This window comes from Spodoptera frugiperda, chromosome 29 (genome assembly GCF_023101765.2).
Source record: "Spodoptera frugiperda isolate SF20-4 chromosome 29, AGI-APGP_CSIRO_Sfru_2.0, whole genome shotgun sequence".
Lineage (NCBI taxonomy): Eukaryota > Metazoa > Arthropoda > Insecta > Lepidoptera > Noctuidae > Spodoptera > Spodoptera frugiperda.
In genome coordinates, this window is record NC_064240.1 from 1,400,836 (window position 1) to 1,420,554 (window position 19,719).

Genomic DNA, 19,719 nt, shown 5'->3' on the forward strand with positions numbered 1-19,719 from the left:
GTGTGTCTTCCTCACACCAATCTCCCATGAGGATAGGCAGAGACAATGGTAGTAATATGATATTCGAATTTAAAAAAAGTATTGCTGTGATAGCTTTTGTCTCTTGCTGTACATTGCTCTTTAAAGTCTATCTCCAGATTGAAACGAAATTCAGTATTTTTTATGATACCTATCTACACAATTCTTTGGACATATCACAGATTTTATAACAGATTAGGCTCCCCAATACTTACAACTTTAAATTATTGTTTGTAATTTTGTACAGATTCACAGTTTATACAATTTTAGTATTCTAAAAACTATACTTTATTATTACTCACTTTAAGCACAAACTTACTTAATGAATTATATTCCTCCACAGACGTCCCGGCAGCCAATGCCGACGGGTGCTAACTCTACGGGCGACGTCCGCGCCACCTACTACATACGCCGCGTCAACGGGAACGACAAGTGCTGCGACTGCGGCGCCGCTGGTAAGGACCTAGTTTTATTATATATCTGTAATATAATAATAAGGTTACATGAATGTAGTATATTATTTAGCGATTGCAAAAGTAACAACCCTAAGACCGTGGGTTTAATCTCTAGTAGTTGGGTTTAATATTTAGATTAAGTGGGTTTACACATGATGCAAGTATAAAGAGGAGATACTATAATTTGATTGTGCACTGTGACAAAACAAATGGGCCCTGCCCAATGATATTATACGTAAAAAGGTTTAGATATAAGCGCTTAGAAAGTGGCACATTAAAAGTGGACAATTGTCAACTTTTTTTTAGTATGGGACTGCATGTTGGAAATAGAGAGGGGCGGAATTATAGTAGTACGGTCCGACGACCCTATTTATAATAACATTTTAATATTTCATACAAGTTCCAAATATAGTATTAAACAATAGTTACAACATTTACAAATACAGATGCACAATTTGTTCAAATATTTGTCGCAGGTTTTCGCAAATACTAAGAAAATAATTTATATTGCGCACCTATTTGTTCATGTGCGGGTATCGAACTCCTGACCTTTGTCGCGGAATGTCAAGTTCATACCCGTTTCGCTAATGAGGTTGTTAAACTTTCTAAACACAAATGATAGATTTGATAGCACAGCAATAAATACGATTTTATTGCATGCCGTTTTTGTTTTATTCCAACGATAAAATATTATTATCATACGTTTAAATATTGAAATGTTAATTAAAAGATTAAACTGCACGGTTGGTGCGGTGGCTGGGCAACCGGCTACCATCCAACGTGTAGCGGGTTCGAGTTAAGCAAACGAGCAACTCTGTGTGATCTACAAATATTGTTGTTTCGTGTCGGGGTGTCATGTGCATGTGAACGCACACACGTCAGAGGAGAAAATCCTAGCGTTTTTTTTCATTAGTTATATTGTCTCCTATTACCATTCAAAACGTACAATTCCAGACTTTGTGCAATTACTAAGAATTAAAAAGAACCCAAAAATATTTTCAACGAGAAATGTGAAAAATACAATATATTTTTAATAAACTGTTTAACTAATAATTATGTGTTTATTTCCAGACCCAGACTGGGCGAGCCTGAACCTAGGCGTGTTGATCTGCATCGAGTGCTCCGGCATACACAGGAACCTCGGCTCGCATATATCGCGGGTGCGATCCCTCGACCTCGATGAGTGGCCGTGAGTACCTTTTTTTTATATAACTGGCTTCTACCTGATATAAACTTTTAATATTAGTAGGACTTATAGATATATCTATATTCTATAAATCTATGTATTAAATTAAACAATGGTCTAGGATCTCAGCTAGGTTTTTCAGGATTACTTGAAAAGTATGAAAATAGAAAAGTAGTCCAATAACAACGAAATAAGGAAATAGTGGAGCCGTCTTTTACTAGAACTTGAAGCGAATATTAATAGTAAAATGGAAAATTAATAAAGAAAACGAAGCTTGGAACACTTATTGTTATTAATGGTGGTCGTTTTGAGTAAACTTGCGCTGTGATGAAATGAAGTTTTTTTATAATTTTATTGTGGTTTCTATATTTTTCATATTTTGATTTTATTTCAGATTGAGCCACGTGAGTGTAATGGTGTCGTTGGGCAACGATCTGGCGAATTCAATATGGGAGGCTGATTTCAGAGGCCACGTCAAACCTATGGCCACATCTAGTCGAGAAGAGAAAGAAAGGTAATTATTCTTTCAGTATTTTTAATGTGTTCTATAGTTGAGGAGTTGCGAATGCAATGTCGGTGCCATTGAAGAGGCCTATGTCCAGCAGTGGACGGGAATAGGCTGATGAAGATGATGATGATGATGAAATGTAAAGAAGTATTTTACTATGCAATGTAATGAGTGATCATATAAGATGTGTGTGTGATGTAATTGTATTATTAATAAATTGTGTAACAACTTTACATTTTAACGTAGTGCGTCGTTTGTCGCAGTCATGAGTATGAGCCCCAAGCTCCTATGAAAAGAAGCCAAACACGCGACTCAAGTTAGATCGCCAAATAGTCGTCATATTTTAGAATTTAACGTTTAACTCGTGGTATTCCAGATGGATCCGGCTGAAGTACGAGCGGCGCGCGTTCCTGAGCTCGGAGTTGGTGGCGACGGGCGTGGAGGCGCTGCGCACGGCGGGTGCGCGCGGCGGCGTGGCGGCGCTGGCGCGGGCCTTGGCAGTCCCGCCCCCCCGCGCGCCCGCAAGCCACGACCGCGCGCTCGCACTGCGCGCCGCCGCCGCCGCCGGACATCTCGCCGCCGCGCAGCTGCTCATATGGGTAACTATCACTTGTGTACTACATACTCGTAAATCTAACTCAAAACCCCATGTCCAGCAACCACTCGAACAACGAGACAGTCGTATACAAAACGGTGTAAACAAAATATAATATATAGCTCTTGACGTACTACAGAAACTGCAGCAGTTTTGAGAAATGAAAGTGATTTTTGTTATTTGGTGTATTCGTGTTGTCTTGTAGTCGTGGGCTTCTAGTATAAATTTAAAATTTTGAAGATACTGAAACTTTAATTTTTCTTATCGTTTTCTTATTATAACTTTTAACAATAAGATCGAATTTAATTTAATACTTGACCAGCATCCACTTACTTGATCAGCATAAAACAAAAGATAACATTCGTCGTCGTTATAAATACGAGACATTTCTATCTACAATACCAAATCCTATAATGACATAAATATCTTTCCATCCACAGCACAACGGCAACCCGAACTACCCGGACGCGGACGGGCACACGTGCGTGTTCTACGCGCGCGCCGCCGCCAACCACCTGTCGGGCATCCCCACGCAGTACCCCAAGAACCTGCAGCTCCTATGTCCGCTGCACCCCAACCCGCCCCACTCCACCCCCAGCTCCGCCACCAACTCCACCAGCTCCAACTCCAGCACCAAGAGCTCTCTAAAGAACCCGGAGCCAGAATGCAACTGCATCATCTTCGAGCTACTCAACGCCCAAAGTGCGAGCAAAGCCCTCGTGGAGCTCCTGATTGGCTTACAGAACAACCAGTACATGAACGGGTACGACCACAACGGCAGTGTTGCCAGCTTCGCGCACAATACTCTAGGGCGGCCATCTTTAGGGCCGAACCTATCGTTAACGAATGGTAAGTGCGGCAGCGTAGTGTAATGGTTTTTCTATCTAATTGTCGGTTTTGAATAAATTAATGTTGATATTGTGACTGAACGTTGTTACCGTTGTGGTATATTTATACTCAATTCCGTGTGTGGTGCAGTTTTGTTAGATAGTTATATGTTATATTGTTTTATTGTGATCAAGTTTTAGTAGTTGGAACGTTTGTATCTTAATAATGCAACCCAGTGACTTATTTTTAGTTAGGATTACATGATCAACCTTTCCGCGAATATGTTAACTTTATCCCTTAAATGAACGATTAACAATAACTAAATACGATGTTGTATAAGATCTTACAAAACTGCATCTCGCATATTTTTTTGTATAATACATGTAGTGTATTAATATGTAAAATGTATACATATTACACACGACTGACGGTACATTTGACGTAATCTCCGATTCATACATAGATTAAATAAAATTTAAAAGAATTTTCTCGAAATTAGTTAAAAAATTACGTGTCTGTCAATTTAAAAAAGTTAATTAAAATTAGAAAAATTGTTAGCGTAATTCAAATTTCGTATTTTTGCGACTTAAAATACTTATTGGCAGCTCGAAAAGGTTTTTAAGATGAGCGGGAACTTGATAGATAAACGAATATAATCCATAAGATTGACTTTATAGAGTTTTGTATACCTTGAGCTGGTTGATAAGTATTTTAAGCCAAATTAAAATATTTATTTCATTACGTATTACAGTTTAACATATCCGGTGTTAATAGTTCAAATTTTTAAATACAATATTTTTTTCTAGTGGCGTAGAGTAGGTACCAATTTGCATTTTAGGATCCGTTCGTTTTCAAATTAATGTTATTAGAATAAAATTTAATGTACACACGAATTATCTTATTGTACTTCCATGATTTTCACATAGTTATTCATTTTCAATTATGATTGCAAAGCTGTCTATACTTATAATAAATATACACATTATTTTCTCTATAATAATGAACTATATGTCTATAGATACAATAGTTAAACCGGTATAATATAATAGCCAATATGCTACAGGCATACGTAATTATATCTAGAAGGACTAGTCTACGTGGCGAGGATTTAGTACCAAATAAGTACCGTTTTAGACTGACTTGCGGATTTTGCTGACGCGGATCTAACTGACAGATTTTTTGACTGCGGATTTGTGAGCGCGGATGTAATTGTCGCGAACAATGTCGGTCGGTGCAAGGATTTGAAAAGTTTGGTGCGTGTTAGCAAAATGCGTTTAGTCTAAAGTTGTAGAATTGTAGGATTATAAAAAAATAACAAATGTAACAATGACTGGGTTGATAAAACTATTGAAATAAATATCTGTATCGATATATTATTATATCGAATAAACAATTGTAATTGTCAATTATGACGATATCTACTTGTATGCAATGCAAATAATTTTAAATGGTCTATAGCAGTCTATTGGTAAACATTCTAATAATTTTCAGAGAAAAATCAACTATTAGAAATACCACACATAACACCAACAGACAGAAAAGTGCTGAGAGACAACCCAACCATTAATGATCCCATCATAGCGTTAACATGTTAACAATGTTAGTTAAAAATATTCAATAGTTATATCAACCCCAGTTAAACAACACAACCGGTACTTATAACCAAGTTTCCAATGAAGTCACAGTTTAGAATAGATGTTATAACTAATCGTTTAGAACTTTAGAAGCAAGATCTCAGCTCAATGCTATTTGTAGGGTATAGGATAATTAGTGGTAATTTCTCATGCTTTACCCTAGAGCCTTTGGTGTGACTCTGTGCGCCTTTAACTGAAACATATTTCAATAAGGGAATATCAATGTGTTATTGAATGAAAATGAATTTTATCAATCTCGAATTAAAGTTCAATATTAAATGTCACTGGTTCCCTACTTCTAGTTAAAGGTTCACAGATAATAAAAACATTCCATTTTGTAAATTACCCACCACACCGAAGGCTAAATAGTCGATGTGATATACTTAAGGTCTCCCTTAAACCAAAATGTACTGATCCTTCTGTGCCTACTTTTAGGTAGTACGCTTCACGACTATAGGCCAGGAGCTCGACACTTGAAATATTTTACAATGCATCACAAGCTCCTGGACTATTGTCCTAATTTCCAATTTGTAAAGTACTTCATTGTAATATCGCGTTTCTAGAAATATTTTTAGATGTTCGTGCTTTCCGTTTTTTCATACAATTGGAGTTTTTTTGCCCTGAGAAAGGACTGATGTTTCGAATTTCAATTCTTGGATTGCACCAATCATTTAAGTGTTATTGTGCTCGATATTGTCATCACATTTACTTATTACTGTTTAAATATTCGATTATGGTACTTTTTTCTAATATATTGGTGCATTCCAGGTCTTAAGACAAAAAATCCCGTGTTGCTCTCTGATCTTGAAAAATAAATGAATTTTGTGAAACTGCATTCATTCGTAATGTCAGTCTGACTCAGTATAAGTTAGTGAAGATGATTTGTTTGCACAGCCTAAGACAAGCCGTGCCCTGTCGGGCCCAAGATCATAAAGGCCAAATTGTCATCACCATAAGATTCGATCACATTCAAGAATCAAACTTATTACAACTAGGCTACGGTTCAGATTGTACATTTTGACCATAAAAGTGAGACAAGATTCTAGGCGATTCTCTAAGAGGGCTTTGTACAATTAATTCTAAAGTTTTAATAATTACTTATCGTTTCGTTTTACTTAAAATGTCTTGTAAATGTTACTTATATAGGGGTTGAATTCAATATAATTTTACGTGAGGTAAAATAAGTTCTGTTTGTACATTTAGTATTTAAATCGTTTACCGACGCAGTATTCGACACATTTGTAAAAAATCACATTAGAATTTTCTGGGCACATTGTATTTTAGTGTATTTTAAACATTATTTTATATTAGTCCTCTGTTGAAATTTTATTGATAATTTTAAATTATGTTATGTTGCGTTACATGATTCGCAAAATTATTAAGATTTTTAACGTTTTATTTTTTTTGTAAATTCTTTTAGAAGCCAAAGAGCTTAATTGTAAATATATCGTATTATGCAGCTATGCGTTTGTTAGCTGTGGATAATTCTTTCGTTATTGTAATTTTTAAGAGATCCGTTAACGTTTTTTCTTGTGAGAATAAAATGATAAGGACGTAATTTGTTTGTTTTATTCACAACCCACATTACTTTTGTTATACCTATTCCTCAATCAGCATACCTTCACTGGGGGGATTTCACAAAGGAGGGTAATGAAAATTTCATTATTTCTTATTTTAAAGCGGAATAGAACAAGTCCAGTCTAAGCTAGAAAAACGTAGGTATATTTTATTACCTGAGGGGTGCAGGTGCAGTGCCTTTAAGTAAGCGGTCACCGTAGCTTAAGGAAGTATACACTATACAGATCTAGAGTTTCCATATCACAAACAAGTGCGCTGCGGACAATGCAGACAATTATTTCATTTTGCCACCGTTTCATAAACTACCTATATAGCCTCCTACCCACCTAAATGGTAGCTATGATAGTTTTTAATCTTGATATTCAAGCATCCAAAATGTATGAGAATGGTAAGGGAGCCCATGAAGGGACTATTCTAGAGTGTCAGATTAACACTGGTGGAAGGAAATGTCAGTAAAGTACATATCACGTAAATTTTTTTAAGGAAGGAAAGTCATCCGATTACTTCGAGGGAGTGTCAGTCTCTTACAGACTAAAAACCACCCCATTCCTACTCGTGCTTTTCGAGCCAAAGCCCCGGTAACCTGCTAGGTAGTCCGCAGCTCCGGAATTTTTGTACCTACAATATTATTTGGGAATCTACGCTTAGAATTATGTACAGTCAGCAAAGTAATGTAGTACCTACTCGTAAAACCTATAATCGATTCTGTACAGAATCAGCACTACTGATAAGCTAATGGTCACAATAGATTGAGTTTCACTAAACAGTATACAATTTTCTATGACCGTAGCTATTGCCTCTGTACTTACCTGCATAGTAACTTGGTCGACTATACTTACTACAATATACCTAGAAATTCCAGATAAATTGGCACAATACATACCAAGTTCGCACTGAGTCCCCGAATCTACGGGATTATTAGATTTGGTAACGACGCAATCTGCTGTAGGGCAGAATCTTGTAAGCGTGATCAAGGTGTCCTCGACAACTTGGGCCAATTATTATTTATGGGGAGATGTGATGTGAATACCTGTGCTATGAAATGCTAGTTGTTCTGATATGTACCTACTAGATATAACACAATAGGTAACTTAAGGTGACCACCGTCAGAAATACTTTTAAGTAAGAAATAAAGATTCGTAGCAATTGGTTTTCCAATGTCTCTGCCTACCCCATGGGAGATAGGCGCAAGGTTTCCTATGTGCGTATGTAAAGAAGTAAAAACACACCATTTATAATTATGGCCACCGATTAATTTGATTTGCCTTACCTTAATATAACGCGTAGAAAACGGTTTTAATGCGTCGCCGTTCTCGAAAGGGGGATTTCTGGATAATGATGTCCCAAATGTTGGCCATGTCTACATTCTATGTCTATGACGCTATGTCTACAGTCTACATAGGTAGGTACAGAGGTGTCTAGTACTTAAGACGTAATAAAGCCGACATGTGTATAAAACCAATTAAGTAGGGGTAGTTTTCGGCCTTGTAGGTACCTACCTACAAGGCCGAAAACTACCCCTCTCACTTTAAGAATAGCAAAACAGTAGGACCTAAAGCAAAAAATCTACGATACAATTTTCACAAAAGATTGTTACGCTACAAAGAGTACAAATTGGATAATAAGCTGGAAGATTTGGTGCCTGAACGTGATACGTTTGTGCGAATACCAGAGAGATCAAGCGAGGCAAATTATAAACGGTTATTTTCAGCTGTCTTTGCGCTAAGGCACAAAGCGACGGCATAACACGCTGGCTTATACAGCGTTCAACCGAGAATATTCTGGATGGAAACATAAGGGATTGAAATTGGATAGTAAACGTCAATATATTTTTCTGATTCTTCTCCCGCCTTGGGCGAGGCGAGAGGTAGTGTCAGATTTATTACTGACTATAAACAGCACCGTTCCTACTCCTGCTTTTCGAGCTGGAGCCCCGGTAAACCGCTAGGTAGTCTGCAGCCCACATGATGGTAAGTGGTTATCGTGGCCTATGAATGGTAATAACACTTGGGTATTACATGCCGATCCTTAGGTACATTAATTTCACTTAGGCTTTACACCAGAATGTTATTTGGTTGTACCAGTGACAGCGATGCGGACGAATATTATGTTGTTTATTTGGCGCTGAAACGAGTTAAGATATCATCTTTTGCTTGGTTTTATATGTTCATAGACAGTTAAAGTCTAGTTGTTAACCTTGAAAAGATAACGCTTCGCCCCCTTTTCTTCATGGAAGAGTCAGTCAAAGGTATCTACGGCCACTGAATTTGTATACCTTTCGTCAGTTCCATTATGAATTCTATATGGCTTTAATGTTCATAGGCAGTAGTCATAGGTCTACCTACTCAATAATTACTGAACAGAATTTGCGACAAAAGAAACAGTATACCTACAGCTATCATATAAAGAGACTTAGCGAACACAATTTACAGCGACTATTTCCCAATTGAAATCCTGTGTTTTCCTCCCCAACCAAGGAAGGAGTGAGATGTCGGAAGATATTTGATTGTGTTTGTGTGCACTGAGAGCCGTCACTCGCAGGTAACTCAGTTTGTGTTTTGCTTGAACACGGACTTTCGAGGAGGCCACTAGTTAGAAGTCTGTTGTACCTACGATGGTTCAAGTGATGCTTGATATTTGATATTTGTCTAATTTGTTTGAATCATTAATCTAAAGATTTTTGAGTTTAATTTAGATTTTGGCCAAAGCAAAAGAAAAAAATAATATTTTGTCTTTCATTTCAAAACTAACATAATTATCGAAACAGTCTTTCGAAATATCCAGAGAACGCCTGTCAAGCAAAATGTAAAGGTAGAAAAATGAACATCAGGACTAAAGACTCAATCAATGTGGACCAGCCAAACTCTCCTATCTCCACCAAAAGGCCTAAACTGTCAAGATACAATCATAACATTATTATCCGGATTACACCCGGACGATCTCCGGTCAAATCGTCCGGATAACAAAGTACCTACGTACTGGGAATGACATCAACTGCTTCGGTATTAAATATAGCCCATTGTCCGTCCAAGGGCCAGGCTCAGACCATTTCCTTGAGTAAATTCGTAGATTTTTGACGTCGAAAATAGATTTTCATTTTGTTTTATTGCTTTGGGAGAATTTTGGGTAATGCTTTGGGAAGGGAGAAGAGGAAAATTAAGGTAGGAACGAAGGATTTATAAAAATGAGGTTAAGTACAATCGAGAAAGTTGGTGGTTAACAATAATTAGGCGATATTCACATGCACTCGAATAGCGCGAGCGAATCGCGGTGAGTTTGCCACAGGACAGTTTTGTATAAAAAGTGTGATATCGTAAACTTCGTCAATTTTATCTACCTTCTCAACGGGTCGAAACAATTAATTTTGGATGTGAATAGACAAAATTGAAAAATGTTCATTTCAAGCGTATTGGTTATAGGTAATCGCAATTAAAAAGTATTTGAAGGCATTCTAAGTATGTATTCTGAATGGTTGACGACTAAATCCTTATGGACCCCTTATATTTATTGATCACACATAATAAAATAACACATTACCTACTCCACAAATACAATTCCACAAAAATGACAAACAATACCGAACTATAAAATTCGCACGTTCACAAAAATGACAAACAAAACACACCATTTTAAAGTTCATTACTAAATTCAGAATATAGGTACTGCAGTCTAAATACAAATCATTATCCAGGCGCCCTTTCAGTTTCAAATAAAAGAGACGGATAAGTGAATTCCTTGCTTGGATACTGAGCAATCGAATCGGCATGACCTGATCAGCCAAACAATGGTTGAATCGGAACGGTCATTTACTTTCCTTGGCTTTTATTGAATTTCCATTATTCCCTGGTTCCATTCAATCAATCTAAATCTGGAACTATTTTCTCGACAATATTTTTCAAGATTATTTGTTTGTTTCAAGTACTTTTTCTTATTTTTCGTACGAAATGGGGAGTTTATTAGGTCAAAATTAAGTTATTTTGACATTTCAATATAATAAAATATCCCAAAATAATTTTAGAGAAGTAAGTAAGCTATTTGACGCAAAAAAATATGACATCATAAGTTGCGATCTCGTACAAAATTCATAGAAAAGTAACGTTTTTGACATTTCGCTAAAAGTATTGAATTTGACTTGTAGGAAACTACCGTATTTGTAAGCACTGCTAAGCATTGAGCACTGAGCAACATTGAACTGAACACTGCTGCTATTAATTGCAGATTACAATTTTTGGCGAAGACAGGGCAAAGTTTTAATGGCTTTTTCCATTCCAAAGATCTCTGTGGGAGCATGGGGTTTGAAATTGTGCCTGGTTATGACAAGAGTAAATAATTAATTGGAGAAAAGTGGCTGTACTGTATACAAGGTACCTAAATGCCTACATTGTCGAGAGACTTGAGTCGTAAGTCCGTTGATAACAAAAACTGATACAGATAATCTCTGACTCAACTCTCATGATTGGGAAATCCAATATAAACCTATAGGCTCTACCGGAGTGATACCACGGCCCTACAGAAAACTGACGTGAAACAAAGCTTACATGTGTTTTGTTGTGTAAGTGAGGTTACCGGAGACTCAATTATCCTCTTCCTAATCTTCCCAATCCCCGATTCCCTAATACGCTTAAATTCCTAACCCCAAAAGGCCGGCAACGTACTTGTAACGCCTCTGGTGTTTCGGATCTCCACAGGAGACGGCGATTTCTTACCATCAGGTGATCCGTCTACTCGTTTACCGACTTATACCATAAAAAAACTTCCTGACTTCAACCCAGTTACCAAAAGCCAGTACACATTTTAATTTGCTTAAACTTCACACCTAACCGTAGTTGTGTTGACAGCAAAGTTTTATTAGAGCTATGAGAAGTTTAATGTGCTTAGTACTGGGAATCTTCATCTGCTTTCTACTTCTGTCTAGAGACCTCACTACATCATACCTGGACTCTGGACGTAGGCTCTAAGTGAAGTTACTTTTCCCTATGGAATAGATGGAGTAAATAATGGTTTATAGATATGAACACGGTTGATGCCCGAATACTTACAATATTCGCGATACTGAAGTTTTAAGACGCTATTCAAATGTACGTTTTATTGCTCGACCGGAGTGATACCGCGGCCTCAGAGAAAACTGACGTGAAACAACGCTTGCGTTGTGTTTCGTTGTATGAGTAGAGGTTACTGGATAGCCCAAATTCCCTCGGCCCTATTTCCTAATCCCATCTCCCCATAATCCTTAAATTCTTAACCCCAAAAGGCCGGCAACGCACTTGTAAATCACCCTAGTGTTGGGTTGGGATTTCAAACTTATAATTGTCGACTCCGTCCGCGTGGATGGGCGGCGAGTTTTACTTAACCATGATCGATCGATGGTTATACCATAAAAATACTTGCACTACTAGCACACTAAACAAACAGCAAACAAAACTTAACATAAAACCGAAATAAATTCTAAAACAAAACAAAACAGAAACGAAATAACACATTTTCCATTCGCAAACGTGAATGAAGAATGATACAGTAAATTTCTAAATTCTGTCCGTTCATACAATGAATGTTCACGATTCCTTTGTGAAGATGTGTACCAAGTAGACATGAACCGGTTGAATCCGTAACCATCCTTTACAATATTCAGACGATAGAACGCGAAGTAAGGCGGTCTTTAGACGATATTGCACGATATTACGTTTTTTTAAACATTGCATTACCAATATTGCCATAATAACCAAATGATCTGCAAAGTGATCTTTGATTAAGATTAGTGAACATTTCGCTTCTGCTCCTATCAACACCCTGCAGTACCAGATGTGTTACAGATGTGTTACCGGCCTTTGTTATATTCACATAACCACATCTACACCCTATTAGTGGCTACTGAGAGCATTAATCACCACGCATACTCAATGCAGGTTAGCTATTTCAAACTTATAATTGGAAATTATAAGCCTTCCTCATGATGTTTTCCTTCACCATTGGTCAGTGGTGTCTAGATAATGAGTAATATGTACTTACTCGGAAATAGTCACACTTGCAGTTGGTTCACGCCGGTTTCCTCTCAGTGAAGACATGGACGTGGTACTACTTCAATTGAGCCTTTGGTGTTGCGGGTGCCGATTGCTTACCATCAGGAGATCTGACTGCTCGTTTGTTGCCCGCATAAATTTCACAGTAAAAATATGGTGCAATACAGTTGTAGGTGTATATTGTGCCTAACCATCCTTTACAATATTCAGGCGACGGAACACGAGGTTACAGTGGCCTCTCATGAATTATTTAAACATCTCTGAACCCTGTTGATACCGATTTCGTTCTTTGTTTGAGTTAGTGCACATTTTTTTACAGTTTTTGAGCTCTTTTTTAAAGAGCTTGGTTGTACTCTTTTCTAGTTATTAAATGAAGTATTTAATTCGTTTTAAGTACTTGGGAGAGGTGATCAAAAGTAATACTCCCTTTATGCAAGGTAGTGCTTACTTGATCAATTTTATAACAAAATATTAAGGACGTCTCACAAAGGTATGAAAAACGAATCTACATTAATGGATGAATTATGACATAATATAGTTTTTATACGACTGATGATTAAAGTGACGTTTGATAATGAAAGAAAACATTAATCAGTAATCTTTAAAGAAAACATAATAAGAGAAACCCTCATTTCAAGAAAACAAACACAATATTTCGAATGCAATTACCAATTTTATTTCCAGCAAAACTTGTAACCGTTGCAATAGCGAGTCTCGCAACACGTTACGTTACGTGTTCTCGTTGCTAAGCACGTACAATGCTATTGCAACGCTCCGTTTACCTCCATACCAACTATATTCTGCTTGAAAATGTTCTGTATAATGCCTCACAGAGTTATTTGAAAGACGAGAATATTTGTACAATAAAACATTTAAAATAGTTTCTAAGAAAATTGAAGAGCTGCGGATTACCTAGCGGGTTTACTAAGGCTCCAGCTTGAAAAGAAGGAGTAGCCACGGGGTGGTTTTTAGTCAGTTAGAGCCTGACACTCCCTCTTGTCCAAGGCGAGAGAAGTGATTGGAAGGTTTTCCCTCTTAAAAAAAGGGAAATTGATAGAAAAATTAAATTAATAAAAATTATAATGTTGTAGGTAGCATTGTGACCGATTTTTTTTTTAATTAATTCGTTCCTAGGTTCCGAAATCAAAATTGAATGACAGCGGTTCATAAAAGACGTAGGTATAATTTTAGGCTATACAAGCTGATGCCCACGGCTTCCTTCGCGTGGATAACGGACGTTGTGACTGTAATAAAAGTAGCCCAAGTTATTCGTTAGTATAAAAGTCCCTTGAAATCGATCCAGCCATTTTATAGATTAACGTAATTTTGATAATATTTTTTGATCGTAAGTATATTCATATGCATGTAGTAAAAAGTTATTTCGCTGTTATTTGAATATTAAAAACAGACACTCCAATTTTATTTATTACTCATGACACGTATTTTCGAAGATAGGTACCTAATTAATGATTAATGGAAAAACACATAAAGAAAATATATCCTACGATTTGATCTTTAACATATTTATTTCTTAATTCTTAACCTCATTATTCAAACACAAGCGCCTTACGTACATGTCAATAAAATAATTGGAAGATGTAACACACAAGTCCCGTGTACCGAAAGCATTAATCCAGGAGTTACATGATAATCCTACTCCCACGCCTTATTATCCGTTGATATTAAATAACACCTCTTCATCAGATTTAATCCTTTCAGCAAAATGTTTTAATTGACGTGACGTGTTTCTAATCTTCTTGCTACCGGCACGGTTCGTTTTGACTATAGATATGATTTATTTTTTTCAGTGAGAAGGTTAAATATGTAGGGAATGTTTTTTGAACCTTAAGGTTGAGTTTTAGTATATTATTTAATTAGCGATTTTACGTATACCATCTGCCACATATGTAAGGAATGGTTTGGAGTCGTAATTGCGAATTCTGATCTCTGGTTTTGATTCTCCGTCTGGCAAATTTTGTTTTTTCAGCAAATAAACGGCCTCGCAGAAAACAGACGTGAAATTTCGCTTGTGTTGTGTTTCGTTGTGTGAGGTTACCAGAGGCCCAATTACTGCCCCTTCCTAATCCTCGATTCCCAAACAACCGTTAAATGCAACGCACTTGTAACGCCTGTGATGTTTCGGGTGTCCATGGGCGGCGGCGATTGCTTACCATCATTTTAATAACAAACAAAAAAAAATAAACAACGAGAAAACGGAAAGACTGAGTTAAAAATAAAAGTTAAATACATGGAATCTATTATCTGTGCTCGCTTCAAAAATTACGCTCAACAATCAGCGTGAAACACGAAACGTCACAATCAACGTGACAATTACGTTTTAATCTGCAACGTGACACAGTGACGTGATTGACGCGAGTCGACACGAGACGCGAGTGACGCGGCACGTTGAGGTAGGTAATTTGACGCGCGTCACAACGGACGCGTCGTGTTTAGTTGGGAGCTAATGAGCGGACGTACAGTTCACAAAACTTTGGCAGTCCTATTATATAAACTGGAGAAATTAGTAGAAATTTGGTTTTGTTGTTACCTACATTTAAGTTTTTAAACTGACATGGTCACTAACACTATTATTAGAACTTATAACGGGATATTTACCATGTTTATTCATTTTATCGAGTTTCTGATATTTCGGCACTGTTGCAAGCGCCATGTTCACGGATTAACTCGATAAAATGAATAAACATGGTAAATATCCCGTTATAAGTTCTAATAATACCTACATTTGTTTCTGGCGATGGACGCTACTTTTGCTAGAAACTACGCTCTTAGCAAACATAGGTACAGATGATCCTATGAATTCTTCTCCATTCGAAGCTACACTTTGGAACGAGCACTTCACTGACAAACTATACAATTTGACGTTTTAAAAGTGTCTAATTTAGGATTGAAATAAATGCTTTGACTTTGACTAATTTTATTGATTATACTCGTTGAGGTCGGTATTTCAAGTAAAAGGGTAGGTTAGCGTGGTGGCAGGGCAACCACACTACGCTGCCGCGTAACGTGCAACGGGTTCGATTACCGCATGCAGTGTTTCGGGTCTGGGTGTCATGTGTATGTGAGGTTGTATGTTTGTAAATACACCCACGACACAGGAGAATATGCCAGAGCGAGTCAACGAGGCGAGTTTTTTAAATTAAAAAGAAAACATTTCGTAGAATCTAGATAGACTATAGTCTATGTATAGTAACGCGACTCGCATTGATTTCATTCGGATGTGTGGCATAGAGGACCATAATGAGGGCATGCTGAATACTGAATCACGAGTACGGCATGCAAAGAAGGATTTGTTTATTTTACAGTTTAAATGACAAAATTTACAGAAAGTATGCAGTACCATGTCTGATTCTTCTCCTCTAATAACATCTTCCGATTTATTTCGTTGCGGGATCCAATTCCAAAACATTCATTCAATCCCTGGGCCGCGCCGGACTTCAATGTTCCGGTGTTTTCATGGTAGTATCTACACTAGATCCTGGCTTACAGTAGTTGCAGCGGTATGGGCGGCTGTGGCGGGTTTGTCTCAAAAAAAAGTATTTGTCTGACCTGAGGATCAAATTAAGAGACTTCACACAAAATATGAACCATATGTCAAGCGTCATCATCATCACCATCAACAGCTTATAAGTGGCCACTGCTGACCAAAAGCCTCTTCTCACTCAGAAAAGGTTTGAGCATAAATCGCCACGCTTGCTCAATGGGCGGCGGCGTCGATTCAAAGTCACCATTTCGTTCTAACCATTGTATGCCAACCTCAATCCAATGAGATCACTTTAGCTGGTATTCAAAAGAATATGCTGAGCCAACATGATAACAGATGGTACATTTCTTTGGTTACCAGCTGTGCTGACCTGGAACCCTGAATTAAAAGACCTTTTGTACCTTACGCAACCCGGCCATGTTTCACCTCCGATCTAAAAATAGCTATTCAATAAGAATTTGTATGAAAGTCCGTCAAGTGCGGGTCTGAATGGAGGCAACAAAAATATTTTTGTAATTTTGTGTATACGGGGCATAATCTGTATGACTGTAGTATCTACTTAAGTAATGGTTTTCTGTTAAGTACTACAATTAAAAAAAACGTCTCGCCTTTTATCCCCGAAGGGCTAGGCAGAGGTGGACATTACGGCACGTAATGCCGCTATTACAATGTACACCCACTTTTCATCATTTGTGTTATAAGTTCCTGTAATAGGGAGTGAATTTTTTACCATATACTGGGCACATCCAGACCCCGTGCCTACTGAGAAATTTTAGAAAAACCGAAAAAGCCCAGTAATACTTTGCCCGACCCGGGAATCGAACCCGCGACCCCTTGTCCGGCTCAGCTAACGAGGCATATCATTTTTAAATTAGCACTTTATAAGTCCTGAAATCTTAAGTAAGTATTTCAAAGTTATCATTTATCATCATACAACAATATCCATGGCAACAATATTCACAAAACAATATTCACACTTGCAAAAAAAAGAATGTGGCATAATGTTATATTTAAAAAAACAACATGTTTCTATTTCCATCCACATTTTCCTGCGCACCGTACTTAATCCAGGTTTTATTCAGTGGACAAGAGTGTAGTAGGACTCATTAGTGAGGCAAGTGCCAACACGATATCTCGGGGACTAAATAAATATACAAGCGGAACGCGTACTCAAATTATATGCAAATGGAAGGTAAATAAGGTATCTATTTGCTTAAACATCAAAGTAAAATGTGATGGATTCAATACTCAGCTGTGAAATATGTCCAATTATAAAAATGTGAGAGTATTATATCGCGAAAGTAGTTTATCAAGCGTTATTTAAGTGTGTGTGGGTGGGGTTACTGGAGGCCCAATTGCCCCCTTTCTGATATTCCCAATCTCCGATTCCCCAATAACCCTTTTTTTTTTTTTTGAGGGGGCAATATCATCCAATGGCTTTTCTCGCCTTGGGCGAGGCGAGAGGGAGTGTCAGACTCTTACTGAGTAAACCCCGTTCCTACTCCTGCTTTTCGAATCGGAGCCCCGGTAAACCCGCCAGGTAGTCCGCAGCTCCGGATCAGGCAAACATCCAAATGAAAAAACTTTCACATTTATAATATTAGTGTGATTAATTATTTAAAATATGATTGACAGACCCTAATGGCTCTCGCCCACGGTATCGCTACAAAAAATCGAAGATTGAAGTTTTAAGGAAGGTTCTGTTTTTATATTCAATAGCAAACTCACATATTTTATAATATTAGGTGATATGTGACAACAACACTAAAGGTCCGCTCAAACTGTTATTGTTCTTTCCTCAAAAGACCACTACAGAATCAACTTGCACGGTTCTCCGACATCTTTAATTGATTTTGTCTGGACTTTAAAAGAGACTATGACCTCTGAGTTTGTTTCGGCATTTCTTCTCAGAGTAATCCGATAGGAAATGCTGGCCTCATCTAGTTATTTAAGAGATTGACGCGTAAAAGAGTTACATTGTAACCTATTTGCAAAAATAAATATCATTTATCATCATTTATCATTTACTAAAAGGTCCAGTTCATCCATAAAACAAAGCACATCCAGTATATAAGTCCATTTTGCATCAGTAACATCAATTAAGGCAAACGGCGTGAAACTGCGGAACTCACAGATCGTGGCTGTGCATTTTTAATAGGGACCCGTCGACACGTTTTGTACCGTTTAAAATTGTTGCGAACGTCAAATTGCTGGTGGAAATTATGAGCTTTTCGTCTCATTTCACTGACCTTGATGTGAAAAAAAAAAAAATGACCTTGATGTCTACCGATTATTTTGTCAAGGTCTCAATTTGTTTGGGATTTCATTTTTGTTTAATGGTCTGTAGGCTGTGTGGTGAATTTATTATTATTTATTGTTTTATGTATTCTATACGATAATTTAGATGTATGGTACATTTAATTCTGTAGCTGTGATAAGTTTCTGTCGTATATCAAATATTTAAAAATATTTTGTTCAACCTAGAAATGGTAGGTGCCATCCATAAAAAATGTATGTATGGAAATGTCTTATAAAGAAACATGACACGTCAACCATGTTGCTCCGGTGATACCCTTCAAGGTATCATACGTACTCATCAACAGCCTGTAAGTAGCCACTGCTGACCAAAATGTCTCTTGCCTCTTCGCGCACGGAGACGGTTTGAACAAATTATCACCACACTTGCTCAATGCGGGTTGACGATTTCAAACTTATAATCAGCAATTATAAGCCCAGTTTTCCTCACGTTTGTTGTTTTCCCTTACCGTTAGCCAGTCAGTGGTGTCTAAAAATCGTGGTGGCTCGGAGATTCAAGACTTTAGACAAGATTACTTAGACATACCTACTATCTACTCATTAATTCACTCGATGAACAAATGTGCTTATTTCTGTGACCTACCTAGCCTACCTACCTACCTACCTAGGTACGTATACCTAGGTACCTCCTTCAACAATTCTCCTAATAAAAAAAAAAACTCCAGAAAACAATTCTCATTAAGGCTAATTTAATAAAAATGCTCATTTAAATAAACTTTAGTTAACAAAGAATCTGAAACAGGTCGACAACAAAATTTTCATTTTACGGACAACATTTTTGAGTGCGAAATAACAAGGCCGTATAATGATTTAGTAATTCAATCATAAATCAATCAGGGAGAAAGGTCAAGGAGATTTTGTTGTTCACAGTCAAACGCTTGACAGGGATCATAGAAAATGTAAGAAGATGGCTGTTTTGTTTACTCATTAGCAGACAATTGATGGGGTGTGTTTTATACTTATAAATACTTACCTACGTCAATCGTTTTATCTGCTTGTACTACAAAACTGTTAAATATATCATCATCATCTTCATTATCATATCAGCTACAAGAGGTCCACTGCCACTCAACTTCCAGATA

At 37.2% G+C, this 19,719-nt stretch overlaps 1 protein-coding gene across 6 annotated transcripts in view; it reads left to right on the forward strand.

Moving 5' to 3' along the window:
* LOC118268514 (centaurin-gamma-1A) overlaps nt 1-6,782 on the forward strand; it is a 233,406-nt gene extending 226,624 nt beyond the window's left edge. For all 6 annotated transcript variants that reach the window (XM_050706389.1, XM_050706391.1, XM_050706390.1 and 3 more), the window contains 5 exons: nt 362-473; nt 1,545-1,662; nt 2,054-2,173; nt 2,544-2,766; nt 3,203-6,782. In XM_050706389.1, the coding sequence (XP_050562346.1) occupies nt 362-473; nt 1,545-1,662; nt 2,054-2,173; nt 2,544-2,766; nt 3,203-3,634 (1,005 nt within the window). In that variant the 3' untranslated portion in view covers nt 3,635-6,782. The remainder of the gene's footprint in view (nt 1-361; nt 474-1,544; nt 1,663-2,053; nt 2,174-2,543; nt 2,767-3,202) is intronic.
* The last annotated feature ends 12,937 nt before the right edge of the window (nt 6,783-19,719 follow it).